The sequence below is a fragment of the Rhipicephalus microplus genome, chromosome 4 (assembly GCF_043290135.1).
Source record: "Rhipicephalus microplus isolate Deutch F79 chromosome 4, USDA_Rmic, whole genome shotgun sequence".
NCBI lineage: Eukaryota > Metazoa > Arthropoda > Arachnida > Ixodida > Ixodidae > Rhipicephalus > Rhipicephalus microplus.
In genome coordinates, this window is record NC_134703.1 from 165,898,041 (window position 1) to 165,925,664 (window position 27,624).

General features: G+C 43.5%; 4 protein-coding genes across 15 annotated transcripts in view; 1 reads left to right on the plus strand and 3 right to left on the minus strand.

Annotated features, from left to right (window-relative positions):
- The window catches only part of LOC119172939 (uncharacterized), a 1,216,589-nt gene that overhangs the window by 719,829 nt on the left and 469,136 nt on the right, over window positions 1-27,624 (plus strand). The window lies entirely within an intron of this gene.
- LOC142813823 (uncharacterized) overlaps window positions 1-27,624 on the minus strand; it is a 548,512-nt gene that overhangs the window by 468,754 nt on the left and 52,134 nt on the right. The gene's annotated exons all lie outside the window — the stretch shown is intronic.
- Window positions 3,754-16,533, minus strand: LOC119172450 (schlafen-like protein 2). Of its 4 annotated transcripts, none has more exons than XM_075891755.1 (7): window positions 16,163-16,533; window positions 14,436-14,535; window positions 12,703-12,830; window positions 12,186-12,282; window positions 10,966-11,127; window positions 6,135-6,196; window positions 3,754-3,896 (listed from the first exon to the last, which is right to left on the minus strand). In XM_075891755.1, the coding sequence occupies exons 1-7, from the start codon at window positions 16,375-16,377 to the stop codon at window positions 3,875-3,877; spliced, it is 786 nt and encodes a 261-aa protein (XP_075747870.1). In that variant the 5' UTR covers window positions 16,378-16,533; the 3' UTR covers window positions 3,754-3,874. The 4 variants fall into 4 exon arrangements, with proteins under 4 accessions (XP_075747870.1, XP_075747872.1, XP_075747869.1 ...); XM_075891754.1 differs by lacking the exon at window positions 3,754-3,896 and adding an exon at window positions 5,780-6,058; XM_075891757.1 differs by lacking the exon at window positions 10,966-11,127.
- Window positions 19,223-27,624, minus strand: part of LOC142813826 (E3 ubiquitin-protein ligase ARK2C-like) — a 36,216-nt gene continuing 27,814 nt past the window's right edge. The window contains exon 5 of the mRNA XM_075891762.1: window positions 19,223-27,558. Within this exon, the coding sequence (XP_075747877.1) occupies window positions 27,429-27,558 (130 nt within the window). The 3' untranslated portion in view covers window positions 19,223-27,428. The remainder of the gene's footprint in view (window positions 27,559-27,624) is intronic.

The window sequence follows — 27,624 nt, forward strand, 5'->3', positions numbered from 1 at the left end:
CTGCGAAGCACTGTCATACAGCTTCCTGCTGTCTTGGTGGAAGCCTTGCAATCTGTGCTTCTAAAGTTTCTGTTTTTATAGCAGCATTCCTAATTTGCATTTGTGCCAGCTTTTTTTTCACACTTTTCAAGCGAGAAAACAATCTATTGTTTCTTCTGGCCACAACACGCAATTTCAGCGCTGCATATTGGCAATTCCTTGTTGCTGTTCGCTTCACCCGGGCTCGTCGGATTTGCAGTGCTCGTTTCAAATACCCGCAAGACACACATTGTGTACCTGAAAGAAAGGTGCAGTAAATAAGGTTGCAATAACTGGCAAGAAATCTTTCGTAGCGACAAGAGTTATAGCTCTCATACTAGTAAAAATGCACATTATAAATACCTTTTTTATCAACCTGGCCAAGACACTTAATGCTGAAGTACATTTCGTTGCATGTAACCACATGGTCCTTTAGCTTCTTCGTAAAAAATCGATCTTCATAGTCTTCGTGAGATATTGCTCCAACGCAAATGCACATACGATCACTTGTTTTCAGCACTTCTTCCGCTGCTGCCTCTGTTTCCACAGTGCCTTCTTTCAACAGGGTACCTCTGATGAACACTTTGCAGTAGCTCGCAATGTATGACTCAAAAAACATGACCACTTTTTCCGATCGTACTTCATTCTTCGGTGTCAACACGGACGTGCAGTACACAATGCCTTTGTGATCTAGAAAGATGTGCTTAGTCCAGTGCGGCGATGGTACCTCAAGACAGCTAAATAACGACATAGACTTGCGGTCTTCCTGCGTATTTTCTGAAGAAGAAACTTCTACATCGATGGCCAGCTGTTCGTCTTCTGGCCTCGATGCTGCAGCGTCTGGATCCGGAGTATTTACGGCGTTTGTGTGCAACACCGTCGAGTTGCCACTCGTGCACAGCCGGCGCTTCACTGGCGAAGCATGACTCTCAGACTTCCTTTTTCGAGGCGGCCTTTCTTTCACTGCTTTTTTGGTGAGATACGATGGCAAATTTGGCAAAATAGTGGGAACAGCGTCACTGCTCAACATAGGCCTCCCGCGTGGGATCCGCACTTCTTTACCGCCGATGGTGTGTACATAATCGCGAATTACGTACCGAGGCTCGAAGTGGAGTTCACAAACCGCACTTGTGTCTTCGAGTGGCTTGTCCGGACGGTGTAAATTATTCTCCCCCAGTCTTCCGAGTCTCTCATCCCTGTGGACGACGAACAGTGACGGTTTCGGAGCACCTTTCACGTGGACGTAGCCCGTCTGGCGTCCGGGCGCATAACAATGGTTCTGGCGACGTGGTGCCATTCCGCACTAAGTGTCGATGACCGCGAAGTGTTCACTACCAATCTACATTATTCACAACTATAAGAACTGAAAAATGGAACGTATTGACAAAGCAATGCTCGGCCGTAAACCTGCAGCGACGACGACGCACAGCCAACACAGAAGCGGAGTGAAAAGGTGAAAACTCCCATTGCTGACGATGGTAGCGCCGCCACGCGGGCACTCAAGAAAACGAAAACTCGTTGACATTTTTGCGCCACGGCAACGTACCCTCTCCCCGTAGAGTGGGCTCACTACCCATTATTCCAGAACACTATAGCCTAACTGCCGCTGTGCTGCAGAGAAGCCAGACGTGCGCTCTCGAAGCACTCGTATTCTTGTCCGGGAAATTGGGTATATCCATTGTGCGCTCGAGTTTGTTCGCTAAAAACGTCAAAATACACGTAATTCTTTATGCTTTCTGTCGGTAGTTCGACATAGCCAATAATTTGTTATATCCATATTCGTTATATCAAGGTTTGACTGATCCATATTCGTTATATCAAGGTTTGACTGAGTGAGAATTGAGGCTAGCCTGCTGACTTTGCGCGGGCTTTGCCGCTTTTTCTGCCGTTCTCATTATCCGACATGACTCCCCTCCTCCACTGTCTACCACGTTGAGAGAGCGAGTAATGACGCTTAACCCCTCTCACTCCGAAGCGAATGCCGACTGTGGCGCCACGCGCGGAGTCTCCCGTGAGGTTTTGCACGCGTGCGTCGGGAGTGAGTCAGAGATTTTTCGGGACAGCTTACGGTGAGCAGGCATTCCCTTTTCCGTCCGTCGACTCCCGTTGTTTGGGGCTCCCCGAACGCTCACCTTTTGTTGCCCCTTTGCGTACGCTTGGCCGAAGGGTGTACGGTCTCTTTGTGCGTGGCCAAGCTACGCCGATCCGTCTTCCTCCGAAGCCACCGCGAGCGCCTTTGCCCTCACTCGAGCAACTGGGCCTTGGTCCCGGTGTCTCCGTGAATCACTTTTACTACGGAGACGTGCTCGTGGCACCCTGTGTAGTACTTTTCACCCGTGGCGTGGAAAAGCCCATTTGCTTTCCTGCCGCGCCTTTGCAATGGGCTGTACTGCGTTTAGATGTTGGTACAGGCAATTAAGTGTTGCGACCTTCAGCAGTATCGGGTTCTCGCTACGGCGACGGTTAACGCGTCCCCTGCGGCTCGCTAAAACCAGACCCACGCTAGTGGTCGTACTCCTTCGGGATACGTGTCACTACAACTGTATTATTTTTTTTTGCACGTTGAGGTTGAATTAGGTGCTGATATTTACAGAATAGGTAGTTCATGTGACATACAACCCAAAAATATGGTTTTTCAAAAACAGATTATTCGCGATTTTTTGGTTATCAATGGCCGCGTCTTCCCCGAAAGTATCTCCGTTTCAATTGCCCCAAACTCGTGAACGGCTTGTACGATCGCAGTCATTTTGGTATTGTGCACGAAAGGTGAAGTTATATGTCCTCAAAGTTCAAAACTCGAGAAGACGATCATGAGGAACGTTCTCTTTCGCATTTCACTCGCCTTCTGACATCAAAGACCGCTTTTAATCACAGCGCGTGTCTCATACAAGCATACCGGCAATATCATCTCGTGGTCGCCTTCACACAATACCTACCTACAACTCTCTTTAAACAACGTGTGTAGGGTTCCAGACGCTCCTACAGTCACACTGTGTAAAAAACACACACAGGCTATGGGTTGGGTCACTTTTTGGCTTGCAAACAAGACGAGTTATACGGAAACACCGGCGTCCGCTGCATGTCTCATTTTTTTTTTGGCTCGCCAATAATGTGGCATGCTTTTGCACCTTTAGTTGCTGCGAAACCATAGCCTCGTTTGCAGACTAATTGTCATGTTCGTTGTTCTTAAAATGCGTCAATTACTAACAAGAATGACTCCTTTCTCAGACAGTATAAAAAATGTTTTTGCTGTTTTCTAGCGTTCACTCGTATGACCTAGCTACCGCATCAATATTGCAGGCTGCTTATTGCGTCAAACCAATCAAAAGCGAAATGTCTTTGTTGTCACATCACACGACTTCCCATAACAAAAATAGCTGACTTGTGTCGCCGTGGTTTGAAATCAAGGTAGTTTGTCCAGTGAATTAAAATTATAAGTGACGATTTCAGTGTTACTATTTGGACTACGACATCTTCGTGTTTCACAGCATAAGAAGAACTGATCAAATATGCGTACTCAAATTGTGTCACAGCGCCCCTTAAAGATGTTTTTGACGGAAACACAGAGTGCCGCGGAAAACATTTTGAGAACCCGTGGGCTAAAACAGTGTTGTGGAAGCTCTAATGATCGTCATGGGCAAGCTGTGGCTCTGCAATCTTCTGTAGGTGATTTTATTTTATTTTTCAATTTTGTAACAGTAACAGTGTCTAGTTATTAAGAAATTTTTACTCTAGCACAGTTGAAGTCGTTTTATTAGGTCTTGAACAGAGTCCGAGTGTGATTATGGCTTTTAAATGCTTCCAGGTGAAGCTGGATGACAGCAAGCTGAAGCCTTGGCAGCTCACTCTGAAGCAGTCATTTGATGCCCGCCGTGTAGCTGCGATCAAAAAGAGGGGTGGTGAGGCCAAGGACCCTGCTTCGAAGAAGGCCAAGGTTGGAGGCAAAATTTCTGCCAAGACGTGAATCGCTCTGTTTCATATAAAATAAAGAAGACTGTCTTTGTGCTTTTTTCCTTGAGCTGTTCCTTTGTGGTGGTTTGAACTGACAGTTCTGTGACCTTGAAAACTTAGCTGCATGTCCACACATCTGCAATAACTCAGCTTTGCTGGCTGTTTTGTTTGGAAAGGTAACACGCTACTATGGGCATATGAATTTGTGGCTGCATCTAGTTGAATTATAAAGGCATTAAAAAAAAGCTGCTAAACCCGCAGAGGGTACATATGTCAGTGATATAGATATCTGCAGTGCTCTGGCTTGGCAGTTCTAGTTGGCAAACGGTGTTTTGCAAAAAGCAAACTTCCCATAGACGTGTCTGAAAATTTTGGTGGTAAATTACACTGCTCTGCCAAAATACTCGCATTTTTTCTGCACGAACTGTTGACAGATAGATAAATAAACTATGTTGGGCAACGGTGGTTGTTTTCTATATCCAACTAGATGTAGATGCTCATTTGTCACAACGATGCTTGAAACAGGACATCACTAACGCAGCTTGCTGTGCGATTTGCTTTGTAATATTCGGGTGAGGAAATCGACGAAAGACGCGAAGACTGTAAAGCAGAACAAGCGGACTTCAAACACAATGCTTATTGCGGAAGAGGGGGCCCCCCACGGTGTGCGGCTGCACTTCACATGGGCTCCTGCTTTCTATGCTAGTTTTCGTGGTTCATCGCTGTGCTAGTCCTAGGTTTTTGTACTGACCAATTCCTTGAGTCGCAAGGAAAGGTCTTACACCTTCCACTAAACAGTGTGATCATCTACACCAAACTCTTTCTGTGCTGACTACTGTGCGAGCTCAAGCGGGTGATGGCTAGTTGCACGTATTTCTTGTTGTACGTGAAAAAGGCAGCTTCGCCGCAGTGGTGATAAGTGCGATAACAAAGCTATACCACTCCTTCCTTCTCGAATTGCATTTTCTTCACACAATGCTGCTTAATGAGCTTATTTGGTTTAATGCCGCCCTATTGTTCTGTCTTACCTGAAGTCTAACGGTGGTTTCACTTAAAGTCCCGTTTTTAGAGGTACGGCTGGTGTTGCATATGCAGCATCTTTATAGCTAATTCTATTTAATAGCCAATTACCCCTACAAGGTAATTGTAAGGTGGTTACACCACCTTACAATTACCTTGTAGTAAGTAAGGTGATTACACTTGTAAACACACAAAATTTCTTTTTCCTTAAATCACATTATCTGTGGTTTACAAAATAATTATACTAAATAATGTGCATTTACAATATAAGGGGTGTAAATTTGGAGGTCTCATGTTGGTTTACAAGTGAACAGTCCTTTCAAAGCAAACCAAGATATACATTTCGCACAACACAACATCGCACAAGAGGTAAAAATATATAATGTGAAAAATAAGATATGCCAAATTTATGTTAAATGCATTGTACGTTACAATTTGATAAGCACTTTGGGAAAATTGCACACTTCATAAGGACAACTGCCATTTGCAAGCTACTTCCATCATCACAACACAAAATTGTGCAAGTTAACAATGTAGAAAAAGACTCCTGGAAGCATGAAGAAGTGGTGTTATTTTCCTTTTTTTACATGTGAACAGCGTAGGTTTCGAAAATCTATAATATGCTTAGGAACCTAAGACTAGAATTTCACAACTTAAAGAGTACTATTGAGTAGGTCAGACTAGCTTGTGGTGACACTGGTCACACTCTGCGGTATACTATTGCTTATTGGTTTCAGTAATGATACGCTTATATTCTTATACTTAAGTCAAAATGTCACAGAGCCACCTCTTAATATGAATCCTTTAATGAGACTGAGGTCACCGGGTCAGACTGGTGCCAAGGAACATAATATACAATGAAATGCAACATAAAAATTCGAAGCACAATATTCCATGCCCCAGAAAGCAATGTGCTCAAGTATATTTGATTGAAGTACTGCTGGAAATCTTCCTCAAGGCCTTTTCCTTCACATGTGGGCCATGTCAAGCTCTACTGGCAATGCAACGTACTACCTAATGCTATGCGGTGCTCGTCGAAGTTTCCTCTAGGGGCTTTTGAATGTCTGTCCTGGAATAAGCGTAAGCAGGAAATTAGTACCTAAAAAAAAAAGCAAGCAGCATTTTTGACAAGCAATAAAACTTACTTGGAGCAGTAGTAACTTTTAACTTCTTGACGGGTTATGTCGATGACATCTTGCAAAGTGCACTAATACACCAAAAAAGAAAAAAAAAACGGGGGGGGGGGGGGGGGGGGACACCACTTCAGAAACTGATAACGGCAACAAATCGAAGCATGCGATTTCAGCGCTGTAAAGGCAAATGTCACTAGATGTAATTTATTACATGAGGCAAATTTCTTGATGACTGTTCTTTGTAAATTGTGTTTACTTTTTTTTCTACTAGCTAAATATAGTTATTGCCAGTTCTGGTGTAAGACGCAATGCCCAGGCGCAGTGGTCTAGTGGCTAAGCTACTCGGCTGCTGACCAGCAGTTCGCGGGATCAAATGCCAGCTGCATCGGCTGCGTTTTCTATGGAGGTGAAAATGCTGTAGGCTCATGTGCTCAGATTTGGGTGAGTGTTAAGGAGCCCCAGGTGGTCTAAATCTCCGGAGCCCTCCACTACGTCATCTCTCATGATCATATAATCGTTTTGGGACATTAAACAGCACACATTAATTAATTCAACATAATATGCATGCTGCAGTTCATTTTACAGAATTTCAAATTAATCAAAAATTAAGACTGACCTCCTGTGAAGCTGCTTAATTCACTGTGATGAGCACATGTATTCAAAACAAGCCACTATGACCAGAAATGCAGCAAAAGTTTCTATTCACAACAAAGCCTAACCACTTCACGTGCTTTCAGAGCTAAATAATGACACACTGTGACATTTCTTCCATTTTCAATGCACTTGACCGCTATGTATATTGAAGGCACAGGTCTTCAAGTTATGAACACAGGCCTAGGATTGCATGCAATGGTGGAGAAAGCATATTTTAGTTTGTGGTATCCAAATTAAGGCCTTCGTGATGTCATAATACACAGGTTTGCTTTGTTCCTGTGATTAGTATCAGATGCTGTGGGCAAGTGCAAAAGCCAGAAGAAATGTCCACAGCACTCATTAAGGGGGGAGGCTACCATCAGATACCAACTTTTTTGTTTGTTGAGATATCTTAATGAAATTTTCAGGATAGACTTATAGCAAAAGCATTAGAAGAACTACAAAATTTCATCAAGTTATGTTCACTGGTTTTCAAGTTACAGCAGAATATCAGGGTAGTGCACATGGTTCTCTTATTCCAGGCCTGGAGAACTTTCAAAAGGTGCTGGAACTGTGAAATTAACTATGATGATTCCCAGATTGATACTCCAGGGGGTAACAGAGCCCTTTTTTTGAATTTCCTTGCTGAAAAGTTTTAGCAGACCATCAAACTTTGTGTTTGTGATTGGGATATTATCAATCAAATTTTGATTAAATATAATAAATAACACACACAATATATTGAAAAAATGGGCTTGTCACCCCCTCAGAAATTTATTCATGTACATAATAAAAAAAGACTTATGGAAATCCAATGAGTGGTTCCAGAGATATGGCTGGAATAAGCAGCCTCACTAGCCAAAAAAGTCATTTTGAGAAAACGACGTTTGAAAGTTTTGAGCACATAGGCAGTTCTAAAATGAACCTGCAGCGTAACTGGAGGTGTCCTTTGGCACTCTCTTTCTTTGCCGCCTTTCCATCTTCTCTAGGGATCGCTTCTTAGCCTTTTTCAAGCGCAGAGAATCTTTCTCGGCTGCCCGTTGAATGGCCAGGTGTTAGCTCCACTGATGAAGCTAGCTCTTGGGTGGCCCTGTAGCTGTCAGCATTGTATCTTAGCACTGCATCATGCAGTGCTGTCTCCACAGCAATCAGTGACGCATGCTGCTCTTTGGGCATGAGGGACCACAGCACAGAGTGAAAGGACTCTGATGCATTCTGCGTCTTTGCTCCCAGGCAGCGTTGCAGAAGAGAAGCCTGTGAGAGCCTCTCATAAATGGGTAGAAGTGCATCTGCAACATAGCGTGGCAGCTTGTATGAATGCTTCGGAGGTGGAACACCGGTAATCTTGCTGGCATTGTGACGACACCAGGAGTCTGCACCCTCTGGGCACAAGTCGTGGTGCGGCTCCTCATCCGTCGACGTCACATGGTGGTACGATGCCATCACTGCCCGCCGCATTGCAGCCACATCATCGGAATTGTTTCGTAGGGCCCAGCCATAATAATCTGTCAACTTGTCGATGAGGGCCTTTGTCAGCCTGCCCTTCCCTCCCAAAGCCTTGTCACTTTTCTGCACAAGGTTGCGAAGTGCAGTTTTCATCCTCTTCTGAACGTGGTTCAGGCATTCCTCTTTTGAAATGGGGACCAGTCCATAAACATTTTCTTGTACAAGGGCAGAGAAGGTGGCACTATCTCCATCAGACACGAGCGTTGTGTAACAGAAGTTGTGCTTCGACAGTGAGCGTGAAAAGAGGATGATAGCTGCCTCAACCTCCATTCTCCCCGATTTAGAGTCGGTCTTTTTCTGGCACACATGATTCTTCAGCCAGCATGCATAGTCTGCGTCTCCAGGCTTTGGCCCTACTTGGCAACCAAGGCACTGATTAGACAGAACAACGGCGTCCAAGATAAGGCCCGTATGGTATTCGATAATTGCCCCGACTCCAATATGGAATGTGTGCCCACGCTTGTGCCCTGTTCCATCATAACAAACTGTTATATCCCTGGTGAAATATTGATCCATTTCTTTGTAAGTGGCTTTTACAGCAGAAGCAGATTCTGCATAGAAATTTTCTATGCATTGTGTCTGCGGTTCCCTGAATTTCTTCAGGTGCTTCTGAAAGGTCTTGTGATGGAGGCCACGATGGGACACGTTCATCGCTTTCCAAAAGTCGTTGAGAGCTGTTTGTCCCTTGCCTATTTCTTTTGTTGCCATAATGGCTCTTACATTCACATCAAAGGCCTTTGTGTCATCCTGACAAGATGAACTCCATGAGCTTGAAACTACTCCACAATGCAAGCATACTCGCTCAAGCTTTGCAGCAAGTCCAAGTTGGGTGCCTCCTCGTACCTTCATCCCAATCGCGGTGCACCGGTGGCATGGGGTCCGAGATAGCAGGTCGTCTAGGGCATCCATTTGCACAAGGAAAGATTTTTCGCCTTCACTTGTAGCGGTGGCAGCTTCATGATCGCGCTCCATTGCCTGAAATTTCCGCTCCGTCGCTGGCATAGCGCGAAGTTCTCTTTGCACAGCAGCGCGTTGTTGATCCGCCGCCTCTTTCTCCTCGCACGTCAGGAAACTTGTTCGCAAATGCACAGTTGACGACGCGATCGCACTCGAGGCCGATGAAAGAGAAGATGCGGAAGCCACTGTCGATGAGCACGAGACACCAGGCGCACTTGTAACGACAAATTCTTGCACCGGCAGAGCAGGAGTCCCGTTGCTAGGCGCGTCGATGCGAGCACTCTCTTGCGTAGATGAAGCAGACGTTGCCCCACAGGTACCGTCGGCGCACGTGCGAGCGGAGAGCCTCGCCGCGCGGACAAGCTTCATAGCTCGCTTACTTGCACCGAACGATTGTAGCGTCTTCTTTTTCATTGGGTGCATCGTGAGCGAACACAACAACGGTCTCGTATAGACGGTTGAAAATCGTCTCGTAAAGACGGTTGAAAATTGTTTCGAAGACAGTTGAAACGTGGAGAGTATGCGAACGGCTGCAACGATACACGGAAACAAGCGGAACACAAAGACGCCGGACGGAGGAGCAGCAGAGGAGCGGCCGCATCGGCCGCATTATGCGCAAGAGCGCTACGTCATCGCGCGCAGCAGCCAATGGCAGTCGCGGGCTCCCCCGCGTTCTTGGGGAGCGCGCGCTTCGCCCAATCCCAGCTGCGTGCCTCAGCCGCGAGAAACTTGAAAGCTCTCGCGAGCCCTCCAATCATGAGCGGCTTGCTCCTCTCCTGTGCTGCCGCCGGCGACGAAGGTGGCGGGGAAAGAGCAAGAATTCACAAACAAAACAACACCAAAATGGCGGCGCTCCATCGAGCGGTCGAGAAACTGCGATCACGCCAAGTTGGGGTATTTTGAGCGCTCGCGCGCCGCTCGAGGGCCGCCGCGGCATGTTCTAAACTTTATTTCAAATGGTTTCGCGACGAATTAGACGTTGATATTTACAGAAAAGGTAGTTTATGACACATACTGCCCGAATATGTGGTTTGCCAAAAATCGACTTTTTCGCGATTTTTCGGTTTTCAAAGGCCGCGTCCCCCCTTAAGTATTATTATTTTATCGATTAGCAACATCATCATGCTTGGTATACTTCTGGATGAGATCAGCAAATGTTATTGCAATGTGTTATACGTCACAATGATGGTAATGCTGACAGGTCTGCATTTCATAGTCAAGCTCTGTATTAAATTGAAATGTGCATAACGCATGTGGTACAACTGATACAATATTGAAACTATTTGTAAATACTCCATTGACGCAGAACGAGAGAAAGGTTGTACTAGTAACAATGACAATTCCTTGCACCGTGGACGTTTCAACTTCTCCTTTTACTGTGCCGAAAACCACCACACAAAACATGTTAAACAGCCTTTATAATAAGCAACGTTATCTGCTAGTTCTCAAAAAAGGAACATATTGTGCAAGGGCATTGAAGTTTAACAATGATGCAAAAATATATTAGAATACATAGGGCAAGAGCGAGAACAGCGCCCACCTTGTTCTTGTGCTGTGTATGTGAGTTTGTAAAGTGCCATGTATGCTAATGAACTGTGTGCCATGTATTCTAATGAGCATGCCTCGACACCCTCCCAAGTAAATAAATCTAGTAGTCTCAAATAAACCTCAGAGCAAGCAACTTAAAACCGTTAGCACTCTGAGTGAGTTCAAGTCGCCAGATGTGAAGGCATAGATGTGAAATTACCCGAATATTGCTGCCCTGACGGCGCAAAAAGCAGATATCCTCTTCGTTGTCAAACATGGGGTGGATGCCCATCTTGCTTTTATTCAACCCACTGTTTCTCGGGTCAGAACTGTCCCATGCAGATAGCTTAATCTCCACAACATACCGCATCACCGATCTGCCCTGGTTTATGCAGGACAAAAAAAATCAATGAATGCAAAAAATATAGCGAATCGAACAATAGACATGTAGGCTAGGCCACAAACCAATGCATAACATTCAGACTGGAAAAACAGCACTATAAAAAACTTACTAGCAGTATAACATAAATGTAATGGCTTAAATACAGAAAAATACAATTGTAAGTGCAGCGGCCAACATAAAGCAGATGTTTTCACTTGCATCAACATAGATGATGCCACCGACATGCCACCGTAATGAGGACAGCTTTGTTTTTAATTTTATGCTGTGGTCATTTAAATCTCTCTTGAGTATAAACAAAATATTTAACATGCAACATACCTGAAGAAAATATTGCCTGGGTCATTCTGGTGAGACATTTACGTGTTGCATTTAAAAACACATGAGCACTTTTCTTAAAAATCAATCCTGTTTGTATTTCCACGCACATAGGCTTTGCTTAGGACTTAGCTCAGTGGGGTGAGGTGCTTATTCACCCGGAGGCCTCGCTTGACTCGCCCCGATTCATAGAATGTAAATATTTAATTTTAACCACAAATCTACACAAGTTTGAGTGTCCTTCACCAAGCTGTCACCCTCAACCTAAAAGATGATTGTTAGGCTCTGAATATGCTTGTAAACAATAATTCACTTTTCATCTGTAATGCATTAAGAGGTCAAGGATGTGCTTCGAATTGCACAGTATTTTATGTGATGGTAGTGCTTATGATCCCAAAGCTAAAAGAAATGAAGTCACATAGGCATGACAGGGTTGTTTTCATCACTTATTAGCCCTTTTGCAGTAGAGCTAATGTCAACCATGAAAGCTCCCACTACACTTGATCCAGCATACTTTCAATGTTTAACAGTGTTTGGACGGCCAGTATAATGATTTCTTAGGGAATAATTGAAATACTGTATTAGCATTTCATTTCAATTGTTCTCGTAGTAACCAGCACCATAATAACATGCGCAATTATGTGCACTTTCTCATAGAAGCCACTACGAAAGGCAGAATAACCAAAAAATGTGCACAGGGTAGCAACATGGCTGGGGCTTACAACACTCAGCTGAGCAGTAGCTTCATCGTCACACCAGCATGGCTTCGAACACTGCAATTTGTGTGGCCTGAACCTCTCCTTGCTGTTCATCTCGCGTCTGCAAAAACAAGAGCGCATGTTTGTCTCAGTGCAACAGGTTAATTGGCAGGAAAAAACAAACAAACAAAATATGGCATTACACATCTTCACATTATCTTGGATATTGTGCTGCACTACTCGGGATCGGGCGCCAAGTAAGACAACATGCCAAGATAGAAACTTGCTTAGATTTGAAGTTACGGATAGAGCTAAACAAGAAATAACTCACTATTGCCATAAGTGGAGGACAAACAAGTGTGGTCACACTTACAGTATATTTTGCAGTGACTACCACTTAAGATTCCTGACTAGCACCCAACAAAGAACGAGTAGAGACCCTTTTCAACTGCCAAGCACTTCCACTGCCTATCAAACAATGTAAAAAAAGAAAAAAAAAACAATGTCTTACATATGACAAAACATAAATTGAGCATCGCACCTTTCGTTTGTTGGCAATGGCACACCCTCAGAGATGACTGGAACGAACCGCAGCTCGTACATATGTTTTGGAACAGCTGGCTTGTACCGCTGCATCAAGGTTTCAAGACTCAATGCCAAGTGGTCTTTCTGGAAAAAAAAAATAATGGGGAACATCATGTCAGAAACGCCTTACTGTTTTTCCCTCTAGAAGCATGCATAAAAATGTCTACAGTGCAGTTTACAATCCCTCGGTACGTGGTCAGTAAAATTTAGTGACGTCTCAAGTGGCCTCACAAAACAGAGTTCCTTTACATAAGCACAGATACACAGCAATGTACACAGCAATGGCCTCACATGTAGAGACAGTTTATTCACTGTGGTATTTTTACAATTGCAACAATTTTCGAGAGAGAGAGAGAAGAAACATTATTGAATTGTTCCTCCTGGGTTCAAAGATGGTGGGGGGCTGAGAGACTGGCCCCTCTGTAAGCCCCTTCCTCAGGCAGTGGCCAGGCCTAGAATCCTGGCAGCGTCTTCGGCCAGCCGAACAATTTTCGAATTAGAAGGCACAAATGAGACAATGGACGGAAAGGGGGACACACAGAGGGTGCCACCATTTACAGAAGAGTTTATTCCAAGAAAAACTGTTGCTATTCCTGTGGACAGTGTTGTCATAATTCACAGCTGGACAGTCACATTGAGATATTGTGAATTTTTCTGCAATAAAGACACGAAGGCCACATGCAACGATCTCTTTTTTGCCTCAATTATAATCTGTTCTACTTGTCTCAACTCATGGCAATCATAAAGCTTTTGCGAAAAATCTGGTACACACTTGCAATCTCTGAAGTGTCTCCACAAACACACTCACAAGAGAGAAGACATGAACACACAGGTGCTGTGTAGCTGAAACAATCTTTAAAAGATCAGTACGAACCCGCCAAGTGGACTGAGAGCCAACTAGTGTAAACAAAAAAAGAGAGCCGTGTTACCGTATCTTCATAGTGTGTCCCATAACTTGAATATTGCTAAGCTAGCAGATGTAAAGGTGATCATCTCTGCAGCTTTCAAAATGTCTAAACTTTGCGAAATTACAAACTCTTGCCTTCAAAAAGCAACAGCCTGTATCATAAACAACGAAAGTAAATATGCCGAACGCCAGATTGGTGTGGTCTACAATATTCCTCTGTCCAAGCACGTAGGCCAAACTGAGCAATGCTTGACGACAGGCTCATACAGGATTGTAACAATGTTAGGATCACCTTGCTACACATTGCACAGATTGAAAGTGTGTACTGGTTTTTTGCACATGATCCTTGATTGCCAAGAGTCGTGACAAGTGGAACAAATTAATAACTGAGACAAAAAGATAATTAAAGCCGGGAATCATTGCGCTAATGTGGCCTTCGTATTTTTATCTCGGAAAGAGTTGCAATATCTCAATGTGACTGCGCAGCAATGAAATATGACAGTCTGTATAAGTATCTTTCATTTTTCTTGGAATAAACATTATTACAAGTGGCGCTCTCCATGTGTCTTCTATTCATCCGCCGTCTTCTTGGCACCTTCTATTTCGTATCATGCAGTACCAACACGCCCAGTCGTTCACTATCACATTTGAACAAGCTCATGCAATTACATTGCCTCTGGAACGACAAAACAGTAAACAGGTAGTGCAGAGCCCTGCTGCAAGCTTTGCAATCTCGCAAAAGCAGTGATTCATAGGCTATATACAGTCCTTCACTGACTCACTTGGTATTCTGTGAGATGGAGACCGTTGACTTCACCATTGTCAAGGATTCCCAGAAATATAGTCCCACCTCTCCCAGTGTTCAAGAAGGCACAGATAGTTCTGCGTGATGTCAATTAAACACAGTGACATAGAGTCAATATTAATCAGTTGTAGTCAAATTCCTTACAAACATAAATTGGATAAGAATCAATAAAGTCAACTATATATGGTAAGTGTGAATTACAACTACTTTAACAGTTGGCCATGTGCACATGTAGGTATTTTACCAGCTGATGTGTTGAGCTCGAACCTTATACTAATTAAGCTATCGTGAGCCACAATGCTACAATACACTCAAAATATTGAATTCCCTATATGGAATTTTCCTGAACAGGTGAAAGTTTTAAAGAAAAATTCACATAAGTAGACATTACAAATTCTGGCACTTCTGCATTCAAACACACACTAACAAACCACACCATGTGATTGTGCGCTACAACCGAGAGCAGCGGGAACGTTACCACTTTGTAACTACATTCGGAAGCTTTAGAATAACATTTGCAGGCGCTGCGGGCGTTGCCGTCATAGCGGGCGTCATATGAGCTTTAGAATAGCGTTTGCCCTCCAGCAAACCGCAACGCACAATCGCAGCGACACCGTAGCGTCGAAACCAGCGTTTGGGGGCCGCACACACCGCCCGCTATTTCGGGTTTTCTGTGGGCGGGCCGCGAACGGCGGCTCGCGTTACGACGCATTCGCAGTGGCAGCAACCGCGCCACAACGACTTGCGGAACGCTATACTAAAACTCGCTATTAGGGAGTTTTCGAATAGTGCACAGTGACCCCTCGCGGTGCGGCCGCTGCCACTGCACATGCATCGTAACGCTAGTCGATGTTCGCGGACCACACGCAGAAAACCCGAAACTGCGTGCAGCGATCACAGCCCGCATGTGGCCCGCAAGCGCTGGTTTCAAGGCTACGGTGTCACTGCGACCGTGCGTTGCGGTTGTCAGCAGGGCAAACGCTATTCTCAAAATCATATGGCACCCGCTACGCCCGCAGCGCTTGCAAACGGTATTCTAAAACTGCCTTATCATTGGCGTCCCCTACATAGCATAACTGATTCACATTAGCCGTTGTAAATGCGTCATAATAAAATGGCAGTGTCTATTCTGCCGGCGCCAGCCGAATATTTTTTTTCATTACTCTGCCGGCGGTCGCCCCTCATTGGCTGCTCAAAGTCACAGCGGCAAAGCGATCGCCGACGGCGATTACGGCGTCGCTGCCCCCTTGTGATTGGGGCCGGTCAGAAGTCCCTTGTGGCGGTTCTGACATCTTTAAACGGGTTGAACAACACACTTGCAATGTGCATAAACTATCGGTATAGTGAATACTGGACGCGGCAACAGAAATGCAGAACAGCGAACCGAGACGCACTGGCGCTTGGCGCCAAATGAACGGGAAACTCCTTATTTTGCTGTCCGATGTCATGGTACTTTGAGCAGCCAATGTGGGGGCGACCACCGGCAGAATAATGAAAAAAAAATATTCGGCCAGCGCCGGCAGAATAGACACTGCGTAATAAAATGCTTACGTTTCTTTTGTGGTTCATGAAATTGACGTATTAGTTCTCTGAGCATTCTCTGCAATAAGTCACGATACCGAGCTAGTAAGCGCGGCGTTGCGCGTCGCCCTCACGGAATACGTGTGTCGGCAAGTCATTCAAATTAAATGACTAATGTATTACCTTGAGATCGTCTGGCGAGAGTGCTGGTCCTTGCAAGCTGGCGACAGCTCTTCGATGGAGATGTTCTTGTGTGCCTTGAATTCAATGCGTTGATCTTCCTCCATCCGAACGTGTTCGCCGAACTTGTAGAAATCTCGCTTACAAACGCTGGTAGCGCCCGCACGTTCCTCGACATTCTTCCCACCATCCTGCATCGTAACTTCCATCTGGTGCATTGTGCAGGTGTGACGAACCACTTGGCACAAGCTGTGGGGTTTCAATAAACCAGAGTTTTACACAAAAAAAAGCTTTGAATTCCCCTGTGTGTGGCTCCCACACGTGAGCCGCGACCGCGCTGCCACAGAACACCTACGCGCTGCCCTAACTTCTGATAGGCACCCCCCCCCCCACCCCTCGGATGGATGGATGGATGGATATGGCTGTACCCTTTAGATTGGGAGGTGGCTAGCGCCACCAAGCAGTAATACTTATTGAACCAAAAACTAGATTTATTTTTTTTCTTTAAAAAGTGAGTTTGAGGATTCGTACTTGGCTGTGAAGAGTTTAATTTTCACTCGTGCCTTGACTTTAGCCACCAATCAGACAACCTCCTTCTAGTTAAGTCTACTTGCTTAAAGTCTATTTTGCCCTCCCGGTCCCTAAACCCCAGTGCTTTGAAAAACTCTGCGCCATCATCCTGGACTATAGGGTGAAGCCCTTTACAGAACATCATCAAGTATTCGGCAGTTTCTTCTTCCTCTCAACACGCACTGCATACTGTGCCTACTCCTTCGTATTTTGCCCGATATGTCTTGGTTCGCAGTACTCCCGTCCTGGCCTCAAACAGTAGAGAACTACCCCGAGTGTTATCATGGATCCTTTCCTTGGCAATTTCGTGCTTAAAAGTTCGATAGATCTCTAGTGCGGACTTCTTAATCATGCCCATTCTCCACATGTCAGTCTCCGTTTCCTTCACTTTCTTATTAACCGATAGTTCTTTTTGGTTTGGCCTCCTGGTGTTTTTTAAGTATTTACCAGTCAATTTCCTGGTTCGCTTTTTCCAATTTGTATCGACATTCTTCATGTACAAGTAGCTGAAAACCTTCCTAGCCCAACGCTCCTCCCCCATTTCTCTCAATCGCTTCTCAAATTTTATCTTGCTGCTAGCTTCCCTTCCCTCAAATGATGTCCATCCCATATCACCTTGTACTCCCCGATTTGGTGTATTCCAGTGAGCTCCTAAAGCAAGCCTACCTATTCCACGTTGCTTAATTTCTAATCTCGCTTGAACTTCTGATCTCAGACACAAGACCGCTTTGCCGAATGTCAGCCCAGGAACCATGACCCCTTTCCATATTCCTCTCACAACATCATACCTATTGTAATTCCACTGTGCCCTATTTTTCATGACTGCTGCATTCCTGTCACCTTTAGCCGTCACGTATATTTCGTGTTCCCTCAGGTACTCGGTCCCATTGCTTATCCATACGCCTACAGATATTTGTATTTATCTGTTATCTCTAGCGTGACCTCCTGTATTCTAAGATCACTACCTTTGTTGTCATTGAAAATCATGACTGCTGATTTTTTGTTACTGAATCTAAAATCTAACCTATCTCCCTCATTACCGCAGATGTTCATCAATCTTCGCAAATCTTCCTTGTTGTTGGCCATTAGCACTATATCATCTGCGTACGTTAATGCTGGTAGTGCCTGATCAAGAAGTTTTTCTTGTTTGACTAAAGAGAGGATGAAGCCCAGTCCACTTCCCTCTAATTTTGCCTCTAATCCTTGTAGGTACATCATGAATAATAAGGGTGACAGGGGGCACCCCTGCCTAAGCCCCCGTTTTACCTCTGCAGGCTTGGATACTTGTTTTTCCCACTTTATAACTACCTTGTTACCTTTATAGATACCCCTTAAAAGATTAGTGACTACATGTTACACGCCTAGTGTGTCCAGTATTCCCCATAATTCCTCTTGATTACCCACAATTCCTCTAGTGTGTCCAGTATTCCCCACAATTTCTCGGTACAGTTGTGAGCGCCTCTATCGGTCGCTCTTTCTGAATGCGCCGACGCACGGCTGGCTTGTCGCGAGCAGACGACATCGTCCCGACCGCACGTTGTCACCGCTCCTACGTGCAGATGACGACATTGAATTGGTTTCTTCATCTCTGTAGGGAGATAGAAAACTGCTAAATCAAGTAGAATGCACTTTCTTGAAAGTAGTTTTTTTTTTTTGCTGGGAATGAAGCTTTACATGAAAGGCGGTAATTTCTTCTTGATGTGACCGAGGAGCGGGGTACAAACTTTCACCCAGGCGCTGAGGAAAAAACTTTTGCGACGCCCCTTGCGTAAAGTACGCAATTTATTTACATATTCACAGCTCTGACTAAACTAGGCGTGCAGGCGTGCCTTTACATCAGAGAGGACAGGACCAGGCGAAGTTCAGAACGCCCCCAGCCTTGTTGTCCATTGCTCCAGAGCACACGCGACACTTCTTGTACATCCCACGGTCTGTGCGTTTGTGCCCGTTGCGTTTCTGCTGAACGTGAAGTGTGTTTGGACGATACGCCGATGAGCATCTCTTGCATGCCGAACCCATGCAGTGCCAGTCATAGCAGTCTGCTAATTGTAGCATATCTTTGCGATAGTTTTTCGCCGTCTCTTACTGCAACGCCTTTCGTTATTGCGGAGCCGTCACTGCATCTAATTTAGGCTGCAATGCGGTGCCGTTGTGTACCCGGCTGTTCATTTGTCACCCATAAAACCAAACGGAAGTTCCTCTTAAGAAGTGCCAGGCGTGATCCATTTGCGTAATAAGTGGCTGTCATAGTAGTCTGCTAATTGTAGCATATTGTTACGGATGTTACAAACACACAGAAAAGAGGAACGAGTGTATTTGCAATATTTACAGGTACGTGTGAACCCCCAGGTCTGCTAGCATCTCGCGTGCAGAGTCCGCTACTTCTTAATCGATTCGTCAACGACGGCGGAGCCGTGCCCACTGCCTCGAGCTCCACTCTCTCTCTCTCTACAAAAAAAGAACATACAAAATTTCTATCAGGTGGACAGCAAGATTGTGATACAATTTTTTATTTAAAACTATAGGCATTGCTTCCAGGTAATGCACAATTGAAAAGTACAGAGTGGATATTTGGCGATGTAGTCTTTTAAATACAGAATCAAAGATTTGCACTGCACTGCATTCACAAGGATCAAAGCAGATGCAAACAGCCGAAAACACCAAAAAAAGAAGGGCTAACTTGATCAACAAGTTTAACTACAGCTCACGTCGTCGATGGCGGCACATACTCTGAAGGTAAGAGTCTACGCACCAATGCACACCAGATGAACAGCATAAACTTGCATCTGGAGAGTAGTGACATGCCCAAGTGTAACAAAGCTTGAGAAGCTCACTTCAAAAGGCATGTACACATGCAAACAAGCCCACAGTTCATCATTCATACCGACTTCATAAAGAACTAACCAAAGTGGCAAAGCTTTGTAAACCAGTGGTGCTATCGCACCAAAATACCTGAATGGAAAATTGAAAGTAAAAGCATCCGTTGCATATTATTTCTCAAAAATGTAGCACATGGAATTCCTGCACACCTGGCTTGTACATATTCCACACAGTACAAACTTCCATATGAAAAAATAGCCCAATGCCACATGCATCGCCAAACATTGACATGCCAAATCCACATCTTGGTTTACTTTTTCCCACTTATTCTGAATTTCGGGCTCGCACAACAAAACGGCTGAGGAACAAACTGATTAAACAGTGCAGGCAGAATCGCTAACTTACAACCAGCCGCAATGTTTGCGCGTCAACAGAGAGAGAAAGTAAAAGGAAAACAGGAACTGCATAGAGAATTGAGCGAGGCATGCCCAGTAGGCACGACATAAGTCATCAGCCATGATACTCCATCGCTACACCAAGCCGAAGCAATTATCGTGGGAGCACAGCAGCAATACTCAAAACCCATTTCCAGCTTTACCTCTAACTTCTAGAAAAGTTCAACAAAATACAGTCATTGCCATGGCAACAACGTGTATCCTAAGATATACCAGTAGTTAAGACAATTAATACTACCGGAAAATACTAATTCTCTCTGATTTAAGGGGAATAATTAGCTGATGCAAGATCCGTTGCCACTGACCATTGCTACGAAATGTCTGCTCTTATGCGTCCTTGTAATAGGCCTCTTCCAGAAATGCACAATTACACATCTTCTGCATTTGTCGCCATTCATTGTTTTACACATGTTTTCACAGACTCACACAGGTCACTGCTTGTTTGCTCTACACATTACACAGCCTATTCAGCCATACTCATTCACAATAACGAGATCATTGCCAAGTTCATTTACTAGATCAGGCTTATATTTTGATCTCTGCTTGACATTACATTGATGGTCTGCCTAAATATGACCTCGGACATAGCAACCGGTAGAAAGTCACAGTACAAAGCCTCTTTAAACAACAAGAACTGAGAAGCACTAAATTCTGTCGTTAATACATGAATGTTAACCGGTAGTAGACTACCTGAATTATGGGAAAGGTCATTCAAGAAATTGATAATACAATGTAAGTGAGGATGTGTACAATCAATGAAACTTTAGAAAAAAAATTTAAGCAGGAGTATTTACATTGTCTACGGCATTTGTACTAGTCTGTAAAACATGGCGCACCCCACACAATTCCACACTGCACAAAATGCTAGTAGCCTTATATTTTCAAGCAAGCTGGCGATCAAAGGTTGCAAGATTTCTCGAAGCCTGCTTATTGTCAGATGAAAAAGATAAAAGAATGTGCCTCTGCTTAACAGAAGCACTATGACAGTAACTGTGTGTAGATATATCAGCGGAAATATGCCACAAGCATTTTTAGCTGCACTAGAACACCTGAATTATTCAAGTTTAAGTTTTTCACATTGTCAACATCACCTGCACACTTCCAGCATTAGAGATTTTAATACTGGAACTTATTTTGCACAGCCATTCTGGAGGTTTCACCATAAACCACGCAGATTATAAGATAAATCTTAAAAATGAAAGTTATTAACCGGTATGGACAAGCACAGCTGATGCAATATAATGCACATACCAACATTTTAGATACATTGCGATTGGTAACCTGGTTCAACATGTTCACCACTCATGGCAGATGAACGCCTAATAACAGAGAGTGTTAAGGTAAATAAGTTGAAAGTCTTAAGGCAACGAAGCTCAACCGATCGAATGTTACTTTCCGGAAGTGTAATGGGTGCTTTCATTCGCAAAAGAAAAAATGATGACGTACTTGAAGCGGCCAATGTTACGCGCACATGTTTCTTTCTCAGCACAGTTGATATGTTACCAAGAAACTAAGTCGGGATAACGACTGAGAAGGCAATGGAAACAGAATCTTGATTCTTAAACTCGAAGCTCAAGTGTGCAAGCTTTTAGGCATCTTCCTTCACTATTTCAAAACATTGAATTAAACTGGCAAATGACAACCAACTATAATTGCTTACAAGGTTGGTTTAATTACAATTTTCAAATAACTTAATCATATATGGAATTAGAAAGGCTTGGTTACCTGGCATAGCAGTTCCGACAGCACACTGTTTTAGCAGAAAAGTAACAGCAGAAGCTCTTCCACATTGGCGAAATAGAGCTGATCAATGTAGCAACTGTCAACGCAAACACTAATATTTTCTTCTGCAGCTTCTTTTGCTACGTTCTTAATGCTGTGAAATGTCAGAATCTTGAATAAGGATTGTCTTGGTTCAAAGTGCCCCAAAATGAAATACAAATCTTGAAATGCCTTCAAATGGCACTGCATCTGAGATCTGCATATTTAACAAAGGTTTTCAGTAAGGTTCGCATTTGGGTGTATGTTGGTACGGTTTTGATGATAAAATAAAGGTAACCCCAAAATACCAACAAGACACCACATGCATTCGTGCAGTGTCGTCCAACTTGTGGTTCTTTCATGCCATGTTCATTTCACCACAAAGACTATCTTTACATAAATACGAAACTACACAACTATATTGTGGATTAAATCATGGCTTTCATGGCTACAGTAATACCGGCGTCACATGGATACTTTTAATCACGATCAGTGTCGATCTGGATTAACCTTGATCCAGATTAGGCACTGTTACACGGTCACTTTTAATCACGATCAGGTGTAACCGGGATTAAGACTATCGCAATCTGCGATCTGCCCGAGAGATCACGATTTTGCTGTCCATTGATGAGCTTGTTGAAAGCACAATAAACAAAAAAATCGAGCATAGTTCAATAAGGACGCTTCAAAACAGCTAGATTTTTATAAAAAAGCAAGGTCTAAGCTGTTTGAATTGGAACAATATCTGAAGAATAGCATATTTTAGGATTCGCATCGACCACATGTAGTTACGGGAGAAGCAGACGACAAGCAAACAACAAGCAGTCGACTGTTGCCTTCAGTGCTTAGTTCCAACTCTCGCTCCGTCGGAGTTGTTGAAGCACCTAGAAGCAAACTGATAATGAGTGCCGCAAGCCTTTCGACTATGTCGCAACGTATGCACATTCGTGGTCGAATGAAGAGATCTTTACAGTAATTGACTGCTAGAAAGAGCGATTGGAACAGACTTGAGGTGCCAGAAGTGAAACACTGGCGCGTACAACGAGATTGACGCTTCGCTGCGACTGCATGGCTACGAGTGGGGGCTATCAGAAATAATAGCAAAGGCTAAGGATCTCACACAGGTAGGTGCTAGGAAAATTTTATCAAATGATGGATTTATGAAATGACTATCGTAGTGGCATGCAAAGTTTTTGATGTTCGAGCGGTTCTTGCACAAATAACATCGCTCATAAAGGCCCTGTCACTGGGATGTTTTACAACACGCAAACGCCACCTGGGGCATTCCTCCGACCCAAGCTCGAACCAGATTAGCTTGGGCCGTGTAGCAGCGGTCATAAAGTTAATCGCGATCAAGAAAACTGATCTGGATCCCCTGATTGAGATTAAAAGTGCCTGTGTGACACCAATATAAAACCTCAGACAGGTATAATGTAATCATCACAGATGCCATATTACAAGAAGCATAAAAAGAAACGTGCAAGGCAATTGAACATGTCTTGTTTGTGTATCATGGTAGAAACAATGCAATTTTTCAGGCTTGCTTATGCACGTTTAGGAATGGAATTGAGATGAAAGATTGCCACTCAATCCCCAGCCTGCTACGAAACTGTAAATATTAGGGAAAGACTGCCAGGCTGGTAGAATCCTAGTGCAAGACAGTAGCCATTCATGCCATTTACCAAGTACACTGGCATCTTACATCATGTCAGTGAAGGCCATAAAACATCTTAATGACCCTAAATAGAAAAACTACTAGCAAAATTACCGCACCTCAGTGTGCAAAATGCAAGCGAAGAAAAGTGCTCAAAACCATTTCATCAAACCACTCAACGAAAGCTTCTTTCATGCGATTTTGCCCTCAAAATTTGAGGCCGTAGTAACCACAGCACTGGAATAGCGATATAATTCCGACTATGTTACTTTAAAGCACCTTGTGGGAAAATCTAAGAAACAGGCGTAATCCAGAACCAGAGCAATCATTTCCGTTTATATTGGCATGGTGATATACTTTTTCTGAATTTTATTGTAATTAATTTTGATATCACAGGCTTATTAAAGAGAAAATTATTGTCAACGTGTCACTTTTGAATTTTGAATGAAAGCACCAAAACCTGAGGTCACAGCCTCCAATGTGCCTCTCGTAATTTCGCTCATTTTTTCACTGAAGGATAACTTCCTGGCTCCCTTAAAACACACCATTTTCATCAATGAAGAAACATGTAGGTCTCAGCAGATTTTGTCAAAAGAATGTCACGAAGAAATGCAGCAAATTCAAGGGGGCAACACAGTCAATTTTTTTTTTGCATTGTCCTGCATTCTCACCTTTTAAGTGACGTTTCATGGCAAAGAGGTTTCCTCAACTGTAGAGAGCCAATTCACCAGTATAATTTTAATAACTTTTCTCATAAGTGCACCTTTAGTTTTAACCAACAAGCCTCAACACAACTCCAACATACCGTCACGCGAGTCTTGATTATTTATATTCTCACATGAAGTGACACACAAGGAGTCATCACCACATGTCAGCAAAATGAGTGGAACTTACTCAATAATAGTTTTTCACTCACTGGTACTAACTCCCCGAAATTCAGCTGAAGCGGACTCGCTTGCATTCTGACTCCAGAAACTTTTCCTCAAGCACGCTCACTTGGACTCGGAATCACTAAAACTTTCCTCAAACGGACTGGTCCGAACTCAGATTCACGAAAATTTTGTCTAGCCACACTCGCTCACACTCGTGAATGTTTTCATGAAACAGATTCACTCGAACTCAGGCTCGCAGCTCAATCAGTCTGAGTGATTCGAATCATGAGCGAGTTTGCAGGGATGTGGTTATCATGCTTGAACTTGAAGCATCATTATTAGCAGAAATGTCTAGCTGGCCAGTTGGAGATATCACGCTTGTGTTTCTTTTGCATAGATCTGATCGTGTACTGTATATTTTTTTTTCATCTGTCTACAAGTGCAGGGTTATGAAAATATGGAGTATAAAAAAAGTACTTTCATACTTTGTTGCAGCAATGTGCGACTAAGTGAATTCCTCTAACATATCATCCCAGTAGTTATACTCAAAGAAATCGCAGGCCTGCTCAAAACTAAATGCTCATTGCCATGTACCACAACTTATGTAATAAAAAACTATAACAAACGAAGATAAGTAAACCTAAAAGTTGTTGACAGAAAATATACCCTTATGTTTCATTTCAAACTGATCTTTATTGATCCCAATTGCATACTTGAAGGTGCGTTACGAACAGAAAATCTTACTGGTGTGTCACAATGCAGTAAAATTAAAAATATGAACATTTCCCAGGTCGATTTACAGATGCAATACACCAGTAGTGCTTCGATTTGCATTTGCACAAGCACCAGTCAATTACTAAACTAACTACTTGACTGGTAGATGCTTAATGTCCCGTGAAAAGTTTTGTTTTGTTCATAAGTAAATGTCAGGCAAAACAAAATAATTTACGGTTCAAGTTACAAACAAAATCCGTACACATCCCTTGAGTCATTGAATATATTTGCCACTCTTGTTTCAGGACACTCACAGAAACAATCACCTGTAACCCACCCACACTAACAGATTCCAAGCATCCAATATCAATGCACAACTTACAGTATCTATGAATACACCCCAAAGTAATAAAAATGTGCAAGATGTCATTCAAGTGCTTTGCTACATACTCCTAAAGACTATCACTGAAATGGTCAGAATTTGCAATATAAAAGTTATTCCGAATTTTCAGAAAATCAGAATACTTCTGCTAACTTAACAAGCACCGTCACAGGAAACAAACAACGCTTTCTGATTTGCAAAAACAAATTTGGCAACTACAGACTTACAAAATTCAGCAGACAGAACAAAAGTCGAAATTGATATGAAGAGTGCATTGTGATCAAGACTAAAGTCGAATAGCAAGAAAAATTGTGGAAGATAGTCATCCACTAGTTGCAAACAAAAGTGGCTTATGCAAATCACGCAAAACAGCTTTGCAAACCCCGCAGACAAACAATCAAAAACAGAGTAGCAACAACAACAGAACAGCGATGAAAGCAAAGGTTTGGAATATATGTCACTCTTGAATCATGCTGCGAAAAAAAAAAAAACCCAGTTTGAATGACTATGATTTCTGCTGAATTCTGCAGCTCACGTGGCGCAAATTATCCATAGTTAACAGCTTGATCCTGGCCTTCCGACTCGTCTAGCCTAGGTCTGTGGAAAGTAGACTATTTCTGCAAACAGCAAAACGTTTTGTGCTGTTTGTTCCCTGCAAACGTAACAAACAACAGCCACACAATCTGGCTCGAATCTGAAGAACGGACATCAGCTGCTGCAATCAACTTGCATGCACATACATTGGAAGCTCGCACAGACTCCACACAATGACTCCAGCTCAAGCAAAGCGCATAATCGTAATATAAGTGCTGTCAATCTTTGAGAATGAAAACACAATTAATGCTTACACAAACAAGATCGTGCCAACATAATTCCTATGCCTGTACACAAAGCTTACAAAAACTAGTTTGCAGGTCAGCAGCTTTCCCTAAAGAGCATTTCAAGGCTAGTCCCATCAAACCCATGGGTGTTCCCTTGCTATACTCTCTAGTTACTTGGAAAAACCATGCACTAATGTGCGTAGTAAACATGCAAGTGAAAAAATGCACAATCCAGAAATGATAGGAATGGAAAAACTATGCCACATGAGCTCGCAGCCACACGAACCACAAACTTAGCAATCAAATTCCTAGATGTACACAACACTGCTTAAATAAGAACACCATAGTCAAACTACTACTTCTGTTTAATTGCTAACTAACTTTGTGACTTTGCACAAGGGTGGCATTTGGCAATGCACACAGCTTAGTGTGATGCTTGCTGGGTCTCAACAAGTTGTTCTTCTAAACCGAATTGTGCAGTGGCAAAACAGAATCGAATACAAAGAAATTTTCATTAAATAACAGCACTTTTCACGCTTCATACATATTGATGCCTCACATCTCATTTTGACACTGTTAGCATTTGTCGTATGATGTTTTTAGAAGGACCAATGTAAAAGCAGGAACAAGTACACAGCTTTGAGTTTCAAAATATCCTTGCCAAATGAAAATGTGACTGCAGATGAGCCAAAGATTTTCCCGAGAGTGATGTGTGCACTGGCATCCTTATTTATGCAGCACTCGGTACATCAGGAAAAAATGGCACCTACAAAACAAAAACAAGTGTGCCCAGTCTATGACCTCCTGCTCCTCGACCAAACAAACCCCCCCAGAGGCTTTCTTTCTCAAAACTAAGAGAGAATAAAGGTCCCTCAAAGAAGAGCATAGTCACTACAGTGGCAGCACAGCACAATACGAAAGTTGGGGACAGGTCCTTCTATCTTTTGCTGTGCCCCAATTTTTGTAATTATTGATGCAACACCAAGCCGAGCCACGTGCTTTACTGGAAGAACAGACTAGCATTGTCAGTAGAGTCACTACTGCACAGTAGTTCAACACGGAACCGAGGAATGAGCGACAAAAAAATGTACAAAGGTGTCAACAGACAAAACAAAACATCATTCTTTGAGATTAAAAAATGCAGCTGGACACACGAAAGGAAAGGCCACTGAAATGAGTGTGGTGGCTGCAGTGCCTGCAGCTCCGTACGGGACATAGCATCATGACGAGGAGGTGCCGAAGTCCTTGAGGTGTTCCTCGATGTCCACACGGCAGATCGGGCAGCGCTTGTTGGTCGTCAGCCACTGGTCCACGCACACTATGTGAAAGAGGTGCATGCAGGGAAGACGCCTGCAACACAAACAAAAAGGGTTTGTTAACTGCCTGCCTATACACAATACCTTAAAGGCTCCCTAG

What these genes read in the sequence shown, in the direction of transcription:
- LOC119172450 (XM_075891754.1), bottom strand. Translation starts at nt 16,377, where the DNA reads ATGCACCAGATGGAAGTTACGATGCAGGATGGTGGGAAGAATGTCGAG. An exon ending in TCCATCTCACAGAATACCAA is followed by an intron (nt 12,831 to 14,435) that starts GTGAGTCAGTGA and finishes TTTTTTTTCCAG; the next exon opens with AAAGACCACTTGGCATTGAG. An exon ending in CCATTGCCAACAAACGAAAG is followed by an intron (nt 12,283 to 12,702) that starts GTGCGATGCTCA and finishes TTGTTTTTGCAG; the next exon opens with ACGCGAGATGAACAGCAAGG.